We start from the raw sequence: 24,075 nt of genomic DNA on the forward strand, positions 1-24,075 counted from the left end.
CTGGTTGGGGCCCAATGCAAAAGAGTCAGGGCTAAAACAAGAGCATGTGTCAGCTTAGCGTCCTTACTGCCAATACTTAAGTCACAGGAGAAGCATTTCAACCTTTCAGAATGGGGACAGACTGCACAAAGCTGGTGCCAACGCTACAGATTTCACACCTCCACAGGGCTCTACCCCAAGATGCTGTATTTGGACCTGAGCAGGAGGTTCTGGACTCCTTCTCTAGCTAAAGGTAGAGGAAGCATTTAGCAATATTATATTTTCGGGGAGGCTGAGAACTGCAGATCAAAGGGGTTCACCTACCTGGCGTGGTGGGTGTGGCTCCTGGTAACTGGGCAGGATCTTGAGCACGACGCTTCCACTAGCGTTTTTCAGCATCTCCTGGAGAGCCCGTGGGTCGCTCCCCACCTCCTGCCCATTCACCTCCTTGATGATGTCGCCCACATGCAGCAAGCCCTGCTGGTCAATCATGCCCCCGTGCAGGATGCGTGCAATGACGAGCTCTCCACGCTCCACCCGGAACGTCACCCCCTGGGATGAGAGGATATGTAAGAGCAGGGGATCAGCTCTGGAAAGCTAGACCTGTATCACTGAGCTCTGCAGTGCTCCAGGTTTCAGGGCCTGGCTTCCCAGAGCCAAGGCGGAAGTGGCAGTAAGTTGCTGGCACCGCAACTGCTACTGCAGGGATTCCCGTATAAGCCTGTACAGTCTCAATATAGATCTGCAGCTAACGGACCACAACAGAGTGATTCATGAAGAATCAGTGCATGAGCATCTCAGCAAAAGACCCAACTTTCTTTGGGTTGGAAACACAGAGTAAGTCCCAATAAGCCTTGGCTCCACCACACTGGGGCATGGCCCCCTCTTGGCTCCTACCAGGTTCCCTGATTTTTATCGCATTGCTTACGATTCCTTAAATTGTTATTTTTAAAAGTGGGAGGTTGGCATGCGGCCAAGGATAGGGCTGCTCTGCAGCACCATCTTTCTTTGGGTTCCAAAGGATGGCTTTGTATTTGAGGACAGACCACACCATTGCCTTGTATTTAGCTTCTTAAAGAATTGCTTTTATTCTCACCAGTTGTGATAACCCACCACTTTATGAAGTGGTCTATAAATTAGTCACTTCTTGAACAGGCGATATCCTCAAAGCCGCCATTTTGTTCGAACACCATCAACACTTTTTCAGATGTGCCCACTGACCCTAAATGTTTGGGGAGCCCAATCCAGTATTGGTACAGAGGATTCTTTGGTTACTGTTGTTGATTTATGCTTCGGACCTGTCAGATACATCATTCCAGCTGCTGTGCCCGCTTCATTTGTGCCTTGTACAGTGGGGTGAAAAACCCAATTTTGAGGGGAAGAAAAATTGGGAGAGGCAGAGGAAAAGCAAGCTTGGCAGACCTCTCAAAGGTTCACATTCTCCACACTGTCTACCTGTTTGTTTTTTAAAAACACTGCAAGTGTGCTTCATTTATACAAATCCTCATTTTTAAAGGTACAATCTTCTTAAAAGGGAATTTAGGGATAGTTGCTAGAAGGCATGCTTTTGTAATGGCACAGATGCCAGTCAATCAGAGCTGTGCACCATTGGCTTGGGTAGGAAAATCACAGAAGAATTTTCCTGAGCTCCACTTGGAAAGAAACAGCTTGTACTTTGAACAGAATATGCCAAGTACACTTTCAGAGTGGCCCGATTGCCCAAATAAAATTACATCTGAATGCACCAAAGATTTCTCATTCAAGAATGCCATTTCCTAAAAACAAGCAAGTAAGCAAACACAAAACCCACTAAACCCCCCCCCCCCCTTCATTTCTGTAACAATGAGCAGAATGTTGCTTAATTGCAATTTGGCATCTTTCACACTTATGAAAAAAACAATACATAACATGTTAATTACAGTAATGTAAAATTCTACCAATTAGTCACATCAAAACATTCTGTGCCATGGTTCTTTGTGCTGAGGAAAGTGTGGCTACCCCTGCTTCGCGACGTGCAGATATTAGCAGAAAGATGTGAATTCTGCAACACAAGTGAGATTCTGTACTCTGAATAAATTATGAAGCCTGAGTAATGTTCGGGGAATAGCTTAACGTGATCTATGATCCACTGAGGACCAGTGTGACATAGCAGCTAGAGTGCCAGGCTTGGCCTTAGGAGAGCTGAGTTCTAGTCCCGACTCAACCACAAAGCTCACTGGGTGACTTTGGGCCAGTCACAGGCTTTCAGCCTAACCTACCTCACAGGGTTGTTGTGGAGATAAAATGGAGAAGAGGGAGACCTTGAAAGCCACCTTGGGTTCCTTGCAAGAGGAAGCAAGAGGCATAAATACAGTGTAGCAACAGCAATGATCCTACACACATCACTCAGAAGAGGACAACGTTGGGTTCTTTCTTCCGTTTTATGGCTGGTATGTGCAGGGTGTGTCTTTCCATCAGGGAAAGGAAGGGCTGCTCCTTCACTGCCATCAGCCCCAGGAAGGCAGTTTCCAGTGGAATCCAGTAGGGAATCTGTCAGATTCCCTGGGCTCAGCTCCTTGGACTCTGGCCTACTTCGTTGTCACCCTGAGTCCACATTCCTGGTGAGCCTGCCCTCTCTCTTCACCTCCCTGGCCATTCTAGTTCACAGCATCTTAGAAATACGCCAAGCTATTCCATGATTTTTTCTGGTCAAGGGCACAGGGCGTGGGCCAACTCATTCTAAAGCAATTCAGCTCAACTTGGGGGCAGCTTCCCCATCACAGCTTTCAACTAGCAGGGGAGACATTTTCAAGCAGAAGTCAGTGGCCTCTCAGTCCTCACACAGCTCACCCAGTCCTCACCTCTCAGCCCTCACCCAACTGCATGGATCTTTTTTCCCCCTTGCTATCCATACCTCTTGCTTCCCTCTGTTCTCTGCTTGCCCATCACACTGCCAAATGGAAGACTGTGAGCTCCCTGGAGCAATTTTTCTACAAAGCACCGTGTATGCTGATCCTACATAAATCAATGATTCTGTTAACACAGCAACTGGATAAACAGGTCTTTCCCCAAAGACTTGGCCAAACACAGGGCAGTCGGTGGGACTTTACTCACCAGGTGCTCCCCAGCGGTCTTGCGAATCCCCACCATGCGCACAGCATCTGGTGGCACTGGCTGGTTGTTGAACATGGGGTCCAGGACTGGACTGGGCGGTGGGGTCTCGTAACTCTTGGAGGCAACAGAGTCATGGGTTTCCAAGAGGGACTAAGAAGCAAGTCCAGCAGGTGATGATGGAGAAGAGGAGACAAGGGAAAGAGAATTCTTGAACTACGGCATTACATATCGGTGTTTAGGTGTAGCTGTGATGGAGGCAGTATGGTCTAGTGCAGGGGTGGGCAATTAATTTTCCTATGGGGCCACATGAGAAGCTTTGACAGTTGTTAAGGGCCGGACCAATACACTTACAGCTCTGCTCAATAGATCTCTCTATAAAAACAGTAAATGAAACTTTACAATGATACGATGAAAATGTGGAGCACAGAACAACACTATTTAAGGAATAGTCACAAAAACATTAACATTACATGAAAAGCAGTAAGTTCAATTCAATTTAGCAGATCCTTCAAAATAAAAGCAGTGCAGTTGTATTGCTTGCATCTATATTACGACGCTATATATTTGCACTGACTTTTAATTTGCCAGTGACCTCATGCAGGCCAGTCAGGGTCAGCCATCGGGCCGGATGTGGCCCGCGGGCCGTACAATGCCCAGGTCTGGTCTAGTGGCTAGAGAGCTGGCCTGGGATGCAGGAGACCCAAGTTCTAGTCCCTGCTTGGCCAGGAAATTCACTGAATGACTGAGGGCAAGTCACTGACTTTTGTTAGTAGCAGTAGTAGTACCTGGATGGGAAACTGGTTCCATCCTAATTTGAATTTACCAAATTTGCACCTGCTGAACCAAGAAGTGAACTGGAACAGAGCTAAACACTACATTTCACGCTTTCCCAAATATAGTGTTCCAGTCCCAAACTCAAAAGAATGTTCCCAAAAGCACAGGAAAGTGCAGAGAAAATTCCATGCACGACTAAGAAATGCACAAAAATGCACTCAGCAATGAAAATAACCCACAGAAATCCATTACCACAGGGAAAATAGCTTTTGAAACTGTTTTGCATTACCAAAGACAGGGAGCGGGGTTCACACAAAAATGTGCCTATCATATATGTGCATAAAATTAATTTGAATTTATGCATTTTCATGCAGCCACTGAAAATGTGTGTCGCTGTGGACTGGAGCTCAGCCAGACCTGAGGATGAAACTGAATGAAACTGAATAGGACCAAAATGGAGAGAGTAGTTCATTTGGTCAATGACTGGAATACCCAACATCTCAATTTTGGGTTCAGATTTTGCTTCTGAGACCCAGCTGTGATGGATCTGTTGAAAAACGGGGCTACATCCTAAGACAGGGTGTCACAAGGTTCCTGGAGTTCCGTGGATGGCCTGTCACACCCCTCCTGGCTCAGCAGAAACCTGCGTCATTTGGGAGCCAGAAAGGTAGGGCTTTTCACAGCAGGACAAAGAGGCCAGGGCCAGTTTCAGCACCGGAGCATCCCTGGGTAGCTTCCCTCTCAAACACACATGCTCATAAAAGGAGCATCTTTGTGAACCTGTGCGGCACAACATTTTCTGTACTGGACAGGGACCTGGGAGATCTGGGTGTAGTCCCCACTCAGCCATGAAGTTCACTGGGTGACTTTGGGGCAGTCATGGAGCTCAGCCTAATCTACCTCACAGGGTTGTTGTTGTGAGGATAAAATAGAGAGGAGGAGAACCTCGTAAGCTGCCTGGGGTTTTGTGCAAGAGTAAGAGATGTAATGTGATTCTGATGACAACAACGACAATAATATAGTAGAGTTAAGATGGAAGGTATCCAAAACAGAAGGCTGGCATAAAATTTCCATGTTCTAATTTACAGCTATAGCTGCAAATCTGAATATAATCACTAGAACTAAAATTGAAATACAGCACATTTCATCACAGTGGGAAAAACTGTGACCAGATAATCTGCGTGCCAGCTCCGTCTGCTGTCCAGGTGCTCCCTGCAGGTGGGCAGCTTCGACAACCACAAGCTCCCTTGCCAGGGTTCTTTGAGTTTAAATTAGACAGGCTCCGCAGATCTTCAGATAGATGGCACATTCAAATTCAGTATTGTCCTCTGACAGCCCTATAAATACAGGATTAAAGCAGGACGCAGGACCAAGCCAAACAGGTAGAAGAGGCAAAATGCATCCAACTCCTAATGCATGCACATATAAAAGCAGGTCACTGACTAATCAGTGCTGCCTAAACCAAGCTTTTCTGAACCTAGATGGGGCAAAAACTGCCAGGTGCATCAGTCCCAGGGAAATAGTTGTCATCTTATCATTATTACATGACATTTCTATACTGCCCATACTCAAAGCTCTCTGGGTGGTTCACAACATTTTAAGTCATTCGTCCAGATTTCAACCAGGCCTGACCCTGCTTAGCTTCCAAGACTGGGCAGGATTAGGCACTCAGGCTATACAAAAGCTACATATGCACATCTGTATATGCTAAACAGATTAATTCATTAATAACTTAATGCATTTTGATTAAATATGTATCTAATTAAGATGCATATACCACATATAAACACCAAGAATTGTAACAGCCCACCCAAAATTGAAGGGGCAGGACAGATAACAGTCTTTTTTAATGCACAATCTTTCCAATTAAAACAAAATGCAGAAAACTTTGCAAGCATTAGAACTCCTTCCTCATGCTGTTGGAATTCCTACTAGAAATTCCTACCAGCGGCCCTACCGGCACACAGATGACCTTATCATCCAGCATAGTCTGGAGCAACAAGCATCTGCAACTTTACAGAAGTTAAACAGGTCTGAGTCCAGGCAGTGCCTGAACGGGTGACCACCTGGGAACCCATGCACACTGCCTTGGATTCCCAGTTGAAGGAAGGCAGATCATGCTATTAATATAATGTATTAATCACTGAATAGCATTAGTCAGATGCCTCAGATCTCTGCAGAGATCTGCAGAGTCACTGTTCCCTTGGACTAACAGCAAACATTCACACACAAAAGTTGTGGGTCAGACCCAAGGCAAACCCCCCACCCCACTGGTGGGGGGGGATGGACCCCTACTCCAGCCCGGGACAAAGCCCAAAGTCCAGTATCAATGGCTGAATCACACATCTTCCCACAACTCCATGGCCGAAGAGGACAACTCCTCAGATGTCTTTGTTAATACAATGTCAAAGGAAGTCCTCTGATCTTTCTGGGAGAGCACACCTCTCTCCCTCTCTCATGTATGTATGCATGCACACCCACACAGGGTCCATGGCAAATCCTATAAGCTGTGCACAGTGTGGTAGCTGGGTAATTTTAGGTTCTGCACTTAATAGTCTTATGCCTCCCACCCACTGCAGTTGGACATTATTTAAACATCATTTTAATTGTTAGTATTATTTGCTTATTTTATCTGGCCAGGGCGACTTATTTTATATTGTTATTTGTTGTATATATTATATTTTAATTTTATGTTGTGAGCCGCCCCGAGGCTTCGGCGAATGGGGCGGCATAGAAATGTTTTATTAAATAAATAAATAAATGCCTCTTTTTTCCAATTGTAGAGCGTGCGGTGAGAGATTTTGAAGAAATTTGCAGTGGAGTCAACTGGATTTGGATTTCTGTGAACCAAACCTGCAAATTCCACAACAGATCAGCTTTTTCAGAGTTGCACAGATTCTATACATTTGTAGACCAATTTTTTTTTACCTGCCAGAATGTTACAGAGTAGAAAAATAGCGGGAAAATTAAAATGGAAAGAATATGACCTCTTCCCACCCCCATAGTTTAAGTATGGAATACACATTTGGGAGGACTCTTCACATTTCGGAAAGTGCAGATTTGCAGAACTGAGAATAAGCACAACTTTGGGTAATTGAAAAAAAATCCGTTCTATCAATAGGCAGACGATGGACTGGAAGCCATCTGACAATCCGTGAGACGCAGAGAGAGTGGATGTGACAATATCTGTACATCCCTGCACGCAACATACAGCTCCCCCTCCGTGCAGACACCACTCCATGCTTTGTAACTGCTTCTACATTCCTGATACAACTGAAGAGCAACAACATACTGTTTGCCAGTCCTGATTTTTAAAACAGGTTCTGAGCACATGTGCTCTTACATTTTAATCTCACTGAAATCACAGTGCCATCAGGACTAAAGGAACGCAATGGAGTTTGCTTCTGCTGCCCTCATCACCTGTCATCCTCTCGGGAGTAGTTTTCTTTTGGGAGTGGGGGGCCGCTACAAGGCTGCGGACTTTGCCCCAAGGTCCATACGTAGCTGCATCACTGCTAAAGATATTCCCCTTTAGGCCAGCACAGGTACAACTGAAAGGAGCCCACAGTCAGTGCGGCATCAACTCCCCACCTGCAACTCTCCCTCTCTCCTCCACCACCTGTTTCGCCTCTGCTCTTGGGGGGGGGGGTCACCCCCTACCTGGAAGTGCGGCTCCTGGAGGATGTGAGCCAGTTCAGCCGCCGTGCTGTCCTGCTGAGCAATGCGCGCGATGTCTTTGAGGATCTCCTGGACCAGCTCTAAATTGTTGTCCCTCACGGCTTCCAGCTTTGTCTCTTCCAGTCGCTCGTGAGCCTGCAGGGAGGGTGGGTGGCGAGAGGGGGAAGGCGGGAGGATTAGTGGCACACATAAACAAGCAAAGCCCCACTAACCCTCTGCCCTTCCAACACGAGCTCAGGGTTGTAGCCAGGGATGCTGGAGACCTGCAGATAAATGCTGAGGGCAGGGCTGTTTCTATGGATTCCCTAAAAAGGCAAGACCATGTGCTCCAAGTTAAAAGGGGGGAAAAGTACATGGGGCTTGAATCTCTCTCCAAATTTAAATAGCACTGGCTGGCTGCCAGCTTGGAACAACTCGTCAGCTCTTTATAAAGCTGGAAGGAAGGAAGGAAGGAAGGAAGGAAGGAAGGAAGGAAGGAAGGAAGACAGAAAGACAAAGACAGAAAGACAAAGACAGACAGACAGACAGACAGACAGACAGACAGAAAGAAACACAGGGTTGAGTTGTGAAGAGCACAAAGGAAAAGGATCTGAACAATGGCGTGCACAAGCGCACGCGTCGCAGGCTCAGATACCCAGTAAGGAGCCTTCTCAAGCAGATCAGAGCCTTCCCCGGCCTTCAGTGGAGCGTAGCCAGAAATCAAACAGGTCTTTGCCTGTAAGGAGATGAATAGCTGCTCTGGATGAGCCTCAAGGAGGGAGGCCGACACAAAAGAGATGGAGCTAAAAATAATAGACTCTCAAATAGAAGCTAATCTTTACTCACTGCAGTTGGCAGAGGAAAAATGTGGAGGGAAGTCTTAATATGACTCAGTTCTGGATCCTATTTTCACTGCCAGGGCCAGAAACTGCTGAATTGGGACATGGATGCATTTACACTGATGTCTTTGACCGAAAAGGGAAACATCCCAAAATGCAAACCTTTAAGGGCTCATTTCCCTGGCCTATTTTACAGGGGTCATGTAGGCACAGATGGTACATGTGCCTCTTGTTCACTTTGGTCCCTCAAAGCAGGAAGCCCTATTACAGTCTTCCCCAACCCGGTGCCTTCCAGATATTTTAAATTATGGTTCCTATCAGCACCAGCAAGCTTGGCCAATGGTCAGGGATGATGGACCTTGTAGTCCAAACATCTCAGGGGAATCAGATTTGAGGAAGAATTCATTGCCTCTTCAGCTGCTATCATATAGGCTGCTCAAACTAAATGAAATGAGACATGTGGAAATCTCTGTTGTTTAAGTTAAAACAAATAAACCAGGAAAAAGTTGCTTTTTTCTCACGATCGGGATCAGAGGTGCAGAATAGGGATATGTAAGAAGTGGGCTCCAGTTTGTAAATCAAAGAGGGTCCCATCTGCAACTCGGAATATAAATGCAAGCAGGAGCACAATTCTTCAGGATTTTTGGGTTCACATTCAAAACCATGTCCTTGTGCCAGTGCATCTGTCTTGCTCCAGCCATACATTATTTACACATACTATCGTATGTGGGAGAATGAGCAATTTAAGTGCACCATTTCAAAACTGCATTTTATCTGTTAGGAAAAGAAGATGCTTGTATTTGAGGATGAAGACCAGGCAAACAGAGCTTCAAGTAGAAAGTTGGTGCATGTCAGAAAGAAACAGGGGGTGCTTAAGTCCTCCTTACCCTACCATTTCTCCAGTCAAAAATCTTACTATTCCAAGCTGCTTTCCCACCTGTGCGTGTGGGGAGGGGAAGCAGTGGGGTTCCCCCAATATATTTTTCCTTGCAAACAGGTAAGAAACTTGGGGAGAGTGATCTTAAACTGAAAAAAATTACAGGAAGGAATGAATGAAGCAGTTCTTATCCCTCTTTTACCCCTCTAACTGCCACTAGCAACTGACTTGCAGAAAGGCCAAAACAAACAAGCAGAAAGCAAACAAGCAAATCAAACCACAACTGAACCACAACTGTGCATGTTGGCTAGTTTGGCTACTCTGGATAGGGAGGTTCAGAGAAATTCCATGCAATTGTTTTTGTTATTTGATTAGGATCTCATTTTATATTCTGAAAACATTTGGTTAAAGATCCTGCCAACACATTACATTTCCTTTGTCAAAACTAGTAGTTAATCTTGGCTCTGAGTCAAGGTTCCCCCAGAGGGAGACAGAGATCATGTGGCAGCATTTCCACTGCCCTTACCTGGAAGCAAGAACTCCCAGCTGCCCTTTCTCTGTGGTTTGCTTACCTCTACTTTTATTATCTTTCTTCCAGTGGCTACTTTTCATTAGCAATTGGAAGAGAGAATCGAGGCAGTTAACTACCAGCCCCAAAACAGGCAGAAGTAATCATGGAGGATGGAAAACTAGCCAGCAATTCCTGCTTTCCTGTGCCTAGGTAGTGCAACACTCCATCTTCCTGCCACCAGAGCGGCCTCAATATCAAGAAACCAGCTTACATGTGGCTACCTAGAGCATTACATGAAGCCGGACTTGAAGCTTCCTTGCAGCCCCTAAAGGCCGTTAGCCTGGGCAGCACCCTTCGAATTTGCATGGAAGTTCGCTCAGTGAAATATTGGCAGCTCCAATACTCCAGATTCAGGACTCAGAATAAGCTCAAGTTCAGCACAGCAAAGGGAAGTAATAGCCTAGAAACTGAGAGCCAAACTTCACTTTACGCTGCTTAAGTGGTGTGTAGCTGAGGATTAGCTTTTGTTTACTCTTGCACTGGTGCATGCAGACTCAATTTGGATTGGGACTGCCACCCACTGAAGGACAAAATTTAATCAACAGCATTAATCTGCATATTTGAGAAAAATAATATACAAAATTCCTATGTTGGATAGGGATTTCAGAGAAATCTGTAACAGATTCAACTAAGTTAGGATTTCTATGAATCTGACCTGCAGATTCTGGCTTTTTCTGAGTCAGGTAGATTCTGTAGACTTGCAGAATTTTTTGGTTTTGGTTTTAACTTTTGGGGGAATTGATGCAAAGTTGCACTGGCAATAATGCATGTAGCATGAAATTATCATACATAACTGAAAAAATCCAATTCAATAAATGAGTGGACAATAGAACAAAAGATGCCCAACAATCTGCAAAACACAAATGGATTTAACAAAATCCAAAATCTGCAAATATATAATAATTGGCATATAAGTGGTTGTGTTTAGCATTGCAGTGAGAATTATGAGGCAGTTCTGCACTTAAAGTTCTACTGAAACGCACCCAGCTGTTTGTGTACAGGGTTATAGCCACAATATTTGATAAAAGTGGGGAAATATTATTATAGCTATTAATAGGGTGATAAACAATTATTGTTCTTTTGTAAACCACCTTAAACACTCTGCAGAAAAGCAGTGCAATTAGAATATCAAGATTTAGAGGGATCCTTATTAACTATTTAGTCTTCAACAATATAATAAAACACTATTAAAAAGATATTAAACTACTTTTTAAGAATATGGTCAGAATTTGGAATAAATATAGGGACATATGTATCCCATTGATTTCACCGTTATGTCCAATTTTGGAATTAGAAAATTCCCCAAGAATTTGAGGAGTAGTTTTAGGGAAGTACTGAAGAGTAAACATGTTATTAGGTCGAAAAATTGGTTAGTGAAGAGTAAAGAAATGATACAAGCAATACTGGGACAGAGAAAAGTAACTTGGTATAATATACTTCTATTAGATCATTGAATTAAAGATTGGTTGAAGAAAAATGGCAAATGTAGAGAATATACTAGATTTGCAGATACAATTTTACAGAACGAAAAACAAGATAATATGTGGATAAGAGGAATGACAAGTAAAATTTATAACATATTACTAGAAGGGGAGGACCGATATGATCCTCTTAAAGAGTCTTGGGAAATATATTTAAAAATATTACTACTGAAGTATGGAATAATATGTGGGATAAGAGATTTTAAAATTTATCTCGATAAGAATTAAAGAGATTTTTTGATAAATTAGTTTGGAAATGGTACTTAACTCTGGTTAAACTGAATTATATGAATAATGAATATTCTAATGTATTTTGTAATATGTACCCCTTCCTGGTTGGAGATGCAACCATGAAGTGGATACATATTTCCGTATGTGGTGAGAATGTAAATATATAAATGAGTTTTGGGAAGTGGTTTTCACAGAAATTAGTAAAATATTGAATTTAAACATTGAAGCAGACCCTGGACTAGCATTCTTGACATAATTTGGGGAACAAGTGGGACAAAAGACTAAAGAATTGATGACAAATTTATTAGCAGTATAAGATTAATAATAGCAAGGAATTGGAAAATAAATGGGGATTATCAAATAGATGACTGGTTTAAAGAAGTTTGGAATATAGCTACTAAGTTAACTTGCAATATTAAATGGAAAAAAGGTTTGATAAGTAAAAACACTTTTTAAAATATTTGAAGACCATTTATTGAACATCGTCCTAATAAGAGAAAAGGGGTGTGAACTATCAAAAGTGTCGGCACAGTTCTGGAAGGGCAGTGGGGCAACCGGAATGAATGCATGAGCTTACATTAAGTGGCAGGATCTGTTGGTCCTGGTGGAGGTAGCACTCCTATTAATGTATCGTTTCATTATGTTTATTAGTAGCATTTAATTATGTTCATCACTATTATATTGTATTGTTTATGCATACCCAATGAATAAAATTAAAAAAGAGAAAAGCAGTGCATGGATCTTTTAAGTACGACAAAACAAGCATAATACATCGATATCCTGTTTTCTGCCTCCCATTGAGACATCCATTCATCACCCAAAATGAAAACTAATAAACATAGACAAAACTGCAAATACAAACAAGAAGCAGAGGATAGCAGGCAATACACGAAACTATGTAATAGGAGAGAGTCAGGGAAGAATGGTCAGTTGATAAGAAAAGGCATATATATATATGTGCACGCGCGCGCGCGCACACACACACACACACACACACACACAGGCACAGGTGGCAGATACTGGCAGTCCCCGGACTGCTTTTCCTGGGTCTGCTCTCCTCTGAGAGAGAGCTGTGTGTGCCGCACGGCCCGCCTTGCCTCTCCTGAGGTTCTGCCAGCTGATTGGCTTGTCCTGCACCTGCTGCCCCAGGTGTGTTGCAAACGGCTTCCGTGACTGGCACTGAAGTAAGCCTCAACTGGCAGTCCAGTCAGCCTCCCTGCATGGAACAGGCACCGCCTTGTACTCTGCCTGTGCGAAACGGACACTGCCTCCTTCTTCACACCACCTTGTTCGTGGGACAGCCCCAACACTGATGTCAACTAGTCTCTGCCTGTATTAGAGAGCTGGACACCTTACAAGATTTCATATTTGCAGCCATCTCAAACCAAAACTATCCAGGGAGACCTGCAATGTTTAAAGCTGACTGATTCCCAAGGGAAGTCCTACGCTCTCAAAAGGAAGCTTGAATTTTTATATCGGATCTTCTCCGGGGCAAGAGAAAGCCATTCTTCCTGCACGTACTTAGCAGTGGTTTACATGCCCCTGGCCTGTGCTCCACATTCAGATACAGGAGCCCTTCATACAGGAAAGTATATAGGAAAAAACAGGTATGTTTACCAAGATGTTGAAGTTCATTGTTTGGTGAAACACAATCCAAGAAACTCAGTCTACATGGACTCTGCACCTTTGGAGAGAAGGCAGGTGATGGAGAGAAACAGCCGATGCTTGACTGCTAAATATGAAATATATGCCACCCTTACAGCTTCAGCTATAGGACAACTTAAATCAAACTTAGATGGAGCACATCTGGACATTATGAGTACAAAGAGATCATTAAATTTTAAGGCAGGGCATGAATCAATTGCCTGAAATAACACAGGGGAAGCATTTGGACGAAAAACTAGAACAGATGTCCTAAGCATGAGGCCCTTTGCTAACAGAGCCAGCCAGAACAGAGATTGTGGGATCTCCATCCACGGAGACCCACGTGTCTTAAGTATCAGATGTCCTGCTCTGGGGAGGATCTGGAATGGCACTTGGCACTTGTCCAAAGGTACTTGACACTCATCCAACTGCTTTCTCTTGTTTAATATTTTTTTCATGCTGAGACTGGCACTGAGAGCTGGTGAGCCTTTGCTGAAATCAAGATCTGGAGGATACAGCAAGTGTACATGGGACCATGTCATCAGAGGCTACCCCAAATGAATGGAAGAAGTATGTGTGTATGTGTGTACATGCAAAAGTGGAGCTCTGGAAGCAGGGATAATATCTCACAACTCCTTCCAGTAAAGAAGAAGGAAGGAAAGCATTGAATAGCTTAACAGGTAAACTACTTGGCGCTTTAGGGACAAGACTGACTAATGCAGTGGAACTGGGTCGGATTGAAGATGAAGAAGGTTCAGTTCAGCTACTGCCCGTTATCCAGCTACCCCAGTTAACTGTACCTTAGCCAAGGATCTTACTATTGGACTCTCCATGAGGCCACGGAGAAAGATGAGATCCAGATCTCCTGCTCCCATCGAGTTGGGGAGGTCACTGAGGTTGTCCAAGACCTGTTGCATGGCTGCATAGAGAAAGAAAGAAAGGGTGCATTTATTTATTAAAAGCATTGTTATGCTGCTTCTCTGCCAAAATGGCTCCCAGAGCAGCTTACACACACTCAGTTAAACAAGCCAGCTCCTGCACACAGGTTCGCAGCCTAAAAATACACATAATTTTTGCTTATGATGATCTAATTTATTGTTGTAAGCCACCCCAAGGCTTCGGCGAATGGGGCGGCATAAAAATGTTTTAATAAATAAATAAATAAACACGCAAGGAAAAATGAATGTGGAGGGAAGAGGAGGGAAATAATTATTTCCACAGGGTTATCTTCCCTCAATGTAACCTTCCGGAATGGCTGGTGGTAGCTGAGGAAGACAGCCATTTGGGCTAAAGGGGCAGGATACACTGTAAATCTAATAAAGGAAGGAAGGAAGGAAGGAAGGAAGGAAGGAAGGAAGGAAGGAAGGAAGGAAGGAAGGAGGGTTATATTGAAAGGAAGCCTTATATTGGCCATACTAAAAAAAAGGGAGGGCAGATGTGGTCCACATAGCCTGCCTCCCTTCGACCTACCCCATGGAGGAAAGGGGGGAATTAAAAACAGGAGACCAGCAGAAGAATGCAACACGGTGTAATAAGATATAAGAACAAAACATCAAAGAAGAAACACAAAAGGACAAAGAGAAGAAGGCAGAGCAGAGAAGAGGAATTGCAGCAGAACACTAGTAACATATGAAGCAGCTCTCTAGGCCACCCGGATGTTTTGGATTACAACTCCCATCAGCCATAAGTGATGGGAGCTGTAGTCCAAAGCATCTGGAGAGAGCCAGTTTGAGGAAGTTAATGTACAGTTGCTGCTTACCACATGCATGTGAAGTCTCAAGGATATTTTATGTTATAGGTGACTTCTCTTCCTCTTAGTGACAAATATTCAGCCTATCACTAACCCAAAGGTTCACTGAAAGAGGCATCCAATACTGTAAAACAATTATTTTGGAAAACGAGGTATCTTTAGGAAGCCAAAGCACTTAATCTTTACCACAGGGATAGGCAATCCCGTGCCCCCCAAATGTATTAGCCTACAGCCCCATCATCCATGCTGGCTGGGGTTAACGTGAGTTGTAGTTCGAAGCATCTGGAGGGACCTAGGTTGCCTGCCCATGATTTAAACAGCGCTCAAAGAATGCGCATTAATTGCAAGATTAAAGCTTGGAAAGAAAGGTTCCTCCAAGAAGCCAAGGAATGACTGATATTGCATTTAACAGATGCATTTCTTGGAGGAAGTTGGCATATCTGTGCAACTGACTCAGTGCTATGCCCTTTGTTTCAGAGCCAACAATTCTTTGAGAAGATGTTAAGTCATGAATAAGACCTTCCTGGATTGGATTCCCAGATGAATCAACAAAAGCAGCGAGCCTACTTCTTTTGCACAAGCCAGCAAAAGCTGACATTTCCCCTGAAACATGCAATTCTGGAGTGCCTGGCTCATGTGCATATGCAGAACACCTGGACTGGGCATGGCAGAGCCCCATGGACATCTGCTTCATTCCCCAGCTGTCAATTTCATCAGTACAGGATGCGGCCAGCCTCCGGCTTCCAGGCAGTCCATGGGCAGTGAGAAGCCTTCAGAAGAGGCCAGAGAAATGGGGCCACTAACAGCCACCTTCCACCCAGGCACCAACTGCCGATAGTCCTGAAGCATCCCCAGAGACACTTCTGTTCTTCATCTCTGCTCAGGGCCACCCTACTACTGGGCAGAGTGACGAGGTGTCCTCAGTGGCAGATCCTGTGAAGGGCGTCAAGGTGCTGGAGGGCAGAGCTGTTTGGGTACCACTCGGCCTGCCCTGCATCCCCCAAGCTGCCTGGCTCTCCTCAAGTGCAAGAGAGGCAACCAGTGTTGAAGGAAGGGTGGATTGCTGGCTTGGTCAGCTTCTGTACATGGCTGGGAGGGGGCATGATGGTGTCCTTCACCTCCAGTAGCAAAATGCCTCAGGGCAGCCCTGTCTCTCTTCAGTTTGCCCCTCTTTTAGTTGCGATTTGTCCCTAGGAGTTGTGAAGGGAAAGAGCAGAGACGACAAAAGGAGAAGGGCAGCCAATGCCATTTTTGCCTGTACTGTCTCCTCTTCCTATCTTCTGGGGAGTTTCAGAGCTCTCAGCTCAGTCTATACATGTGACGTGGGGAGATGGTAGAAACCCAGAAGAGCGCCACTTGTATCATTTCAGGCTGCAGGAGCAGCTACTGCCTTTCAAAATCCTTTCCTTCCCACAGTGTATAAATTATAGCATCTGGGAGAAAGGCTCTGGAAGCTTAAAAACATTTTAAAACATTTTAAAAATGTGTTACTCCACTTGTAATCTGAAGGGGAACAATCCATTCTAATTCCAGAAGACTTGAGCATCTCAAAATTCGTCGTGGGTAGACCAGGCCAGTTCTACTTTGGAGAAGATCCTTGTCTTGACTATCTCTCCACATACTGACAGAAGGCCTGTTCCCATCCCATTTTTCTCTTTCTTCTCTTTTTCATTTATGTTGCCTCTACGGGCAGGTGGGGAACCTTACTGAGGGAAAGAAGGACAACAATGATGAGATGGTGACATTGCTTCGAAGAGCACCTGTGGCCAGACACTGTAATTCTCCACAAGGCCCTGGGCAACATTAAGAAGCATTGCTTGGGGAATTGTGGGTAATTATGATGGCAGCCACTATTTGGGAATGCCACTTCCTGGAGCTGAACCCGCTAGTTTTGAAATGTGGAATGTGGCTCAGTTTTCGGACTGCATGACAAAGCTCAAACCTCTTTTCCCCTGGCTCAGCTCAGAGAACTTCAGAACTGAAGACAAAGACCATGTATGTGTGCGGAAGGCAGAAGAATTCATCACAACAAAGGCAATGACTGAAAAATTCCGCTCCCACAAAAAAACAAGCTTTTATGGAGGCTGGACGCCAGGGAGTAAGAAGCACACCTGCACTTTTAATCTGTATCTTCCAACATTTTCCACAAGATAATGGCACATTCAGGGCAATCCGATGGCCTCCCAACATTGTTCCTGTGACCTCACGGCTGCGACTCCAAAGCTGAGTTCCACCTACCCTTCAGCCACCACAAAAAGAACTGCTCCGACTTCCTCTGCTGGACGGCATGGGGGCCTCTGAGAGGAGGAAAAGGGGGTTGCCAGCAGGCAAGGCGGTGAAACGGACAGGGCTATCAACTCCTGTCAATTCTTGCCAGCACCCAGCTTCACTCCCTCCTTCCCGCCCTTCCTCAGCACTTTATCTCGATATCTAAACTGGCTCTCTAGGAAGGACACAGCGCAAGGCAGGGTGGAGGCACAGACGGCATTCCGAGTTGGGAGGTTTACATGCCTCAAGGTGGGAGCAGGAGAGACTGGATGTGTCTTGTTATACATCAAGCAAGTAAGGGGTCTGAATGAGCCAAAGGCCCTGCCCAGGACAGCAAAAGGATATTTTGAAAAAATCAACTTCAGGTTTTCCTAAAGCTCAGAAAGCACATTTTTTCACAACTACAGGCCATAAATTAAGAGCACAGACCTCAAAGAGCTGTCAAACCTGGTTCCCAGCTGGGTGGTGGGTAACGGCTAGCATTTGGTAAGAAATTTAGTACACTCCAGCAAGCAGCACATCGTGAGGAAAGAGAAACTGGACAGGTGAACCGGGTACAGTCATGTGCATAGGGCTGGGCACTGTGCGGCAAGTCCTCCCAGTTTCATTTGGCACTGTAGATACGGGCACCTCAGGCACTCCTTGGAGAAAGAGGCCACTGATCAGCTTGCACATCCCAGTGACAACAAAACGTGGGCCGTACGAGGCTCTCCTGCTGCGCCTGCCAAGAAGATGCTGCCTGGGCAGGCATATGTGAACAGAGGATGCCCTTCTCCTCTTGTCCCAAGCGGCTCATGGTGGCTATTACCTGCCAAATTTCTATGAGCCCAAGGAGACTCACCAAAGCATGATGGCGGCCTCCTGTACAAGATCTCAGCCTTGAACGTCTGACTGCTCCCATTGGAGCCTGCCCAGACTTTAAGAACTTCAAGAGAGGCTGTCCTTTTGGTCCCCCCCACTCCAGATCCAGGGTTGGTGGAGACTGCAGGGGGACCTTCTGGATTGATGTGTGCTCCTGGGCAGTGGAACCCCCATACAATAAAATATGCCTATTTTAATATTGATTTGTTTGATTGCTTGATTGATCTCCCACTTTTTTCTTATGAACTCAAACCACCTTACATAATTCTCCTCCTGTGGCTCTCAGTCTTACCCCCACAACAACTCAGTAAGCTAGGTTGGGCTGAGAGTCTGTGACTGGCCCAAAGATGGGTCCCTGGCCGAGCAGGGACTAGAACCCAGGTCGCCTGAGTCCCAGTCCTGCACTCTTAAGCGCTACGCCACACTGGCTCTCCGCTTGTTTTATGATGGCTTTAACCAATGTTTATGCTAACATTTTGATACATGTTCATTTTAGCTGCTTTGTGAGTCCCATTTTCTTGGTGAAAAGGTGGTATCTAACACAAATGAATATGTTCCATACTTTACAGGAGTGATTTGGCAAGGGAAAATGGAGAGATGAATGGCCATTGAATTTATCTTATGTACATCCGATCTTCACAAGGCATGCTGATTGTGTGACATAAACTATTGTAGACTAGAGACCACTTCATCAGATGCATAAAGTGCACCTTCAGCAGGCAGGGTAGAAATTTATGCCACAGTAAGTCCATTCATCTTTAAGGTGTCAAAAAATTCCTTTATGTTTTTGCAGCTGAGCAACTAGAATACATCCAGCTCTCAGACTCTCTCCCTCTCCCTTCACACTGGCTGTTACGTTTTTCGTGTTGGGTAGACCAGTATTTCATGGCTTCCCCTTAATATTGCTCAATATTGCACCCTCTGTTAGGACACGCAGTAGTGATCTGGGAGGCCACAGTTCTCCTGTGGTCCCTAGTTCCACAGCAAATATTTCCTACCTTCTCTGTGTACGTCTAATTCCTGGGGGGAAACTGGAATCTCTCTTCCAAGAAGAGGTCTTGCTAGACTGCCATCCAGAGCAGTCCTTTGGAGAGCTTTTTTTGATGCTGTGGCAACCATCTTGGGGTGCTGCTGTCCTATCCTATTGCTCTCAGCTGGGTTGTTAACAATGGAAACAAAGGTAAGGAGAGGCAGAAATGTGCACTTATTTCTCCTGCTTCTATGTGCTCAATTGAGACCAAGCAACTCCATAAAATGCTAGCTAATAAAGAGCAAGGGATGCTGTCTCCTGAGAGCTGCAGGTAGGATGGGGAGAGAAAGGAGAGTGAAAACCAGAATGTCCAGGAGGCTGAATCTGTGAATTTGCTTGTGTTGTCTGACAATGTGGGCTGAATTCCCAGATGGCAACAACTGAATCTAGCTGATCATTTAATGTAGACTACAGACTATTTAATTCTTTGCTCACACGAAATAAATATGCTTTGCCACCATTAACCATCCAACCCTCCCTCCTCTCATACACAATATATTAAGAGCACAGTTTAACTACCTTGCATACATAGAAGGTCCAACGTGAAGCCTGAACTGGAATAAATCCAGGCCCTATTAATCCAGGTACCTAGTATATTGTCTGCCCCCTGACCTTTAGGGTACAAATTCAAATTTTGCATGCAAGATAGCAACAGACTGGATGTGATGTATTGATTTGGCTTGATACTCAGAACTTGAATGGTGTCTCTTTAAAAGACTGCTGGCAATACTTATGAATTGAATACCATTTCCAGCTCTGCCAGGAATAGTCAGAAGGTGGGTGATTTGATGTTTGGTTCTTCAAGTCCCAGAAGTCCTTACCAGCATGATAAGGAATGCTGGGAATTGAGTCCCAGGTATCTAGAGATCTACTTTTGACTCATCCCTGAGTAAAGGGGTACTACACCCCTTTCATCAACTTTGTTCTGACTAAAGCTGCTAAACCAGATGTTCTAATTAAATTTTTGCTAAGCATCCCTAAGAATGTACTTTTTCTGGTTTCCCCATAACTGTTTTGGGGAATTGATAGAAAATTTCAGAGTTGTTTTGTGCCTTAAAAAACCCCTCTTCTAATTTGTTAACCACAAATGAAGCACAGGTACAACTGTGACTCCAAACAGAAATAATTGTTAAAAATTACTCTTTTACATTATTGAAGAACATATTAAGTGCACCCTCCACACCACCAGTTGCTTCCTTCATCCACCAGTAACAATTTAATTTAATTCCATTTTATGTGAGTAAAATGTTCTCGGCAGAGATTTTCTGAATAGTTTTCTAGGCACGCTCATTTTGGAGTGGTTGGAAAATCTCTCACCCAAGAATATTCAGCAAAATCACACTTCCCCCACCATCACCAGTTTCTCTGCCTGCAAACTGGCCATTTCAAGAGGCCAATTACAACCAGACTTAGAAATAAATTCAACGAGAAGGGAAGGAATCCTGCCCAGTGGTCATTAACTGCACACTATCTAATCTTGTCTTTTATATGTATAATATTTTCCACTGCTCTTTTCACATACATTGCTTTGGGAGAGGGGAAGAACTAAAAAGTGGCTTATGAACACCTTGAACTAAATAAATCTAAAGATCACTCTGGATTGCTGTTTACTCCAAACTTATTTATAAGGATTGCTACTAATGGAGAAGAGGTCATGATCTCTTAAGCAATTCAGCTCAGTGAAGGAGCACTCTCCACCCCTCAGGAAGCGGCAAACTCCAAAGGCTGCCCACATGCAGTAAGGCAGAATTCTCAGCATTCCACCTCCTAGATAATCCAGGTGGCTGCCGTGTGCCTCTTGATCATTTGGATTCATCCCTGTTGCTTCCAGTGTCAAAAAGGACTCCCTGGGGATGACTCAAGTCACAACGCTGGGATGAACCTGCTCTCATGACCTAAATGGGCAAACTGCACGCATTACAGAAGCCTGCAAACTATAAGGTGGATGAAAAGCCTGCAAGCTAAACTGGCTCAGACAAACCATGTGTTAGCATAACATGCATCAAATTTGATGCTATTAAATCTATGCTTAGACTGCATCATCGGCATGAGTCAACTGCACTGGGTGGACTTGGACAAGAAAGACAGCTTGTAAGTATTTTAATTGGCATTCAGAAATGTGGCCTTAGGTATATTATGCTCATGTATGGATGGCCAGAGGCACCAGAGAGGGGAATGGGCACCAGCTGGATAGCAAGAGAGGCACCCTTACACTTATTTATTAGATGTATATTCTTTTTCCTACAAAGAACCTAATGTGGCTTACATCATTCTCAGTTTTAGCCCCGCTACAACAACCTTGCGAGCTGGGTTTTGCTGAGAGTGTATGTGACTTTTGCTATCCTGGATCAAAGCTATCTTTCCATTCTTTGGAAAAAGGTACCCATTCACTTGGAATTTGCTCCACACTTATAGTGAGCTGGAAGAGTAATTGGAAATAGAGAAAACTGCCTCCCTCAGAACAACCACATTGGACAATTGTCCCTCTGTCTAAGGAAGGCTAACAGGACTCCTAAGCCTCAAACTGTGGGTGCCACATCTTGGCATCAGAGGGAACACAAAACACCGCATTCTGGATCCCATTATTTCTCCCTCTGACTCAGCACTGCCTATTCTGCTTAGCAGCCCATTCTGTAGGGTCCCCACATCCTTCCCAAAGGTTACCTCATCCTTTTAGCTGGAAATGCCCAGGATTGGACTGGGGATCTTCTGCATGCAATGCCCGTACTCCACAACTAATCCATGGTCCCCCCACTCCCCATGGCAGGGAAATATCCAGGGGAGGCTGCTGACGCCTAGGTCAATGGAGCTCTTCGTCCATTGCAGCTCTTCTTCTTGGCTTTACAGGAGTTATCCATGGTGCTCCAGGGCAGCCAACCTATTCAGAGTGTGTGGTTCAGCCCCACAGCAACTCCAACAAAGCTTCTATAAAGCTCAAAAGCTGTAACAGATGAGGAGCTCCAGACACAGGAGTCCCCAGCCACCCCTAGGAACACCAGGTAAATGTTTCGGGGGCTGTGTCCAATAGCTCAGGAGTGGATCTTCGTGACCATGGAGGAGAGCAAATGACAAAAACACTCACAGCAAAATAATAGCCTTCTTGGGGGCTCTGGCCACTCATCCCATGATCTTCTCCTGAAGACCCTGAGAAGGCAGCCTAAACAATGAACTCTCAGGTCAAATCCAGAAGCCTGAGAATCTCAACAGCAGCCTTTCCCTGAAGCATGGCAATCATGGTTGAGGCGCTGGAAGGAGGCCTCAGTACTCTGCTTGTCCATTCAAAGAGGACATGAGAGACTTCGCTGCAAGCCCTGCTCTTGCTTGCCTCCCAGCTGAACTCTACCAGAGCATTTCTGCACAGGAAACCATCGGTGTTCTAATCTCTTTAAGATGCTGGCTGATTCCAGCCACCGTCCCGCCCCTCCCCTCCTCAGGCGGTTGCTCCATCACATCCTCGTTTCTGTGGCAACAGAGGAAGAGATTTGCATCCAAGGTTACGCTAAACCAGGATGGATGAGGAACAGATTTAAAGAGAGCAACACTGTTCACAGTTCTGTGCCCAAACCATTTGGCAAATAGCACTTCCCAGAATGGAGAGCTGCAAAAACTGGTATCTTTAATAGTGACAGAAAAGCATTTAGAGGAGCCAGATCTGGACATGAACAATACTGCCACTCCTCCCCAGGTTCAATGGTGCAGCTGGGTAATTTTAGATTCTAGACTTAATGGTCTTGTCATGGTGGGTGGGAGGTTGTTTCATTAGGTTGCCGTATGTTTCGCTTCACATATTTCAGGTATGATAAGCCAGCCCTGCTGCATTTGTGGGCTTTCCTGTCCACTCTCTTTAGAAAGGCCCTGGACTTGTGCCCCAGCTTCCTGCCTTGATAGGACCACTGCCTAGATGGGGGAAACTCAATCCAGCGCAGATCTGGCAGCGTGGAAGAATAGGAGGCACAGAGCCAGATAGGTGGCGCCTGGCAAAAACGGAAATTTACCAGTGTCCTGAACTTGTTCCTTGGCAAAATAAAGATAGTACATTTAAAGCATTAAAATACTGGTTTGTAGGAGAGCCTCACTTTGTTGTTACTTTTCTTGATTTGGGTATGGCCCCAGGGGACGCGGGAGAGAAGTTCAGAAGGGAGGGCGAGATTCAGCAAGGTCAAAGGGCCCTCCTTTGGAGCTATTTGGAATTAAATTCTGAACAAGCAGTACATTGCAAGCACTCTTGCTGTGAAGTTTTCTAGATCTCATATACATACATACATATATATATATATATATATAGAGAGAGAGAGAGAGAGAGAGAGAGCGCACTATTATCAACATAGGACAAAGGACCTCTTATTTTTAAAGCAGAACGATTTAAGCTTCCTGCTAATCTGCCTAAAAAACCAGGAACATTTAATTACTTGTAATAGTAGCAGACCAGTAATAGAAACCAGGAAGTAGATTAAACAATATCTGTGGTACTGAATAATAATAGGCCATTTCTAAAACTCAGGGGCAGTGAGATGCATTTTTCTTGCTTCACGTGCTATCAGAACATGGTGCTGGGGAACCCAGCTTTATGTCCTGGCCACTGACCCGTGGTGTTCCTCAGGGTTCCGTCTTGGTCCCCCAAGGTGTTTAACGTACGCATGAAAGTACTGGGAGAGATTGTCCAGAGTTTTCAGGTCCAGTGCCATTGGGATGCTAATGACCCCCAACTTTCTCCTTTCCAGCTAAACCCAAGGGATCCGTTCAATGTCTAAATTAGTGCCTGAGGCTGATAATGAGCCTGGATAGGGGTGAACCTATTGAAGCATAATCAAGACAGGATGGAAATGCTCCTGGTTAGTCAAATGGCAGAGCAGGAGATAGCGATTCAGTCTGTTCTGGATGAAACTGCACTTCCCTCAAAGGCTTGGCTTTGCACTTTGGGTGATCTTCTGGATCCAGCCCTAACCTGGCTACCTGTTCCCAGACGCTGTGCTGGTCACAACATATAGCACTCTAAATAGCTTAAGACCAGACTACTTGA

The 24,075-nt window shown here is 44.8% G+C and overlaps 1 protein-coding gene across 3 annotated transcripts in view; it reads right to left on the bottom strand.

The window, feature by feature from the left end:
- MPP2 (MAGUK p55 scaffold protein 2) overlaps positions 1 to 24,075 on the bottom strand; it is a 51,497-nt gene that overhangs the window by 18,748 nt on the left and 8,674 nt on the right. The window contains exons 1-5 of one of the 3 annotated variants that reach the window (XM_044444639.1): positions 22,865 to 22,910; positions 13,947 to 14,065; positions 7,507 to 7,659; positions 3,073 to 3,222; positions 304 to 531 (exon numbers count right to left, since the gene is read on the bottom strand). In XM_044444639.1, coding sequence (XP_044300574.1) covers positions 304 to 531; positions 3,073 to 3,222; positions 7,507 to 7,659; positions 13,947 to 14,065; positions 22,865 to 22,874 — 660 coding nt within the window. In that variant the 5' untranslated portion in view covers positions 22,875 to 22,910. Of the gene's footprint in view, positions 1 to 303; positions 532 to 3,072; positions 3,223 to 7,506; positions 7,660 to 13,946; positions 14,066 to 22,864; positions 22,911 to 24,075 lie in introns of those variants that run through there. The other 2 variants (XM_044444638.1, XM_044444636.1) reach the window with 2 other exon arrangements.

This window comes from Varanus komodoensis, unplaced genomic scaffold (assembly GCF_004798865.1).
Source record: "Varanus komodoensis strain SLA01 unplaced genomic scaffold, ASM479886v1 scaffold45, whole genome shotgun sequence".
Lineage (NCBI taxonomy): Eukaryota > Metazoa > Chordata > Lepidosauria > Squamata > Varanidae > Varanus > Varanus komodoensis.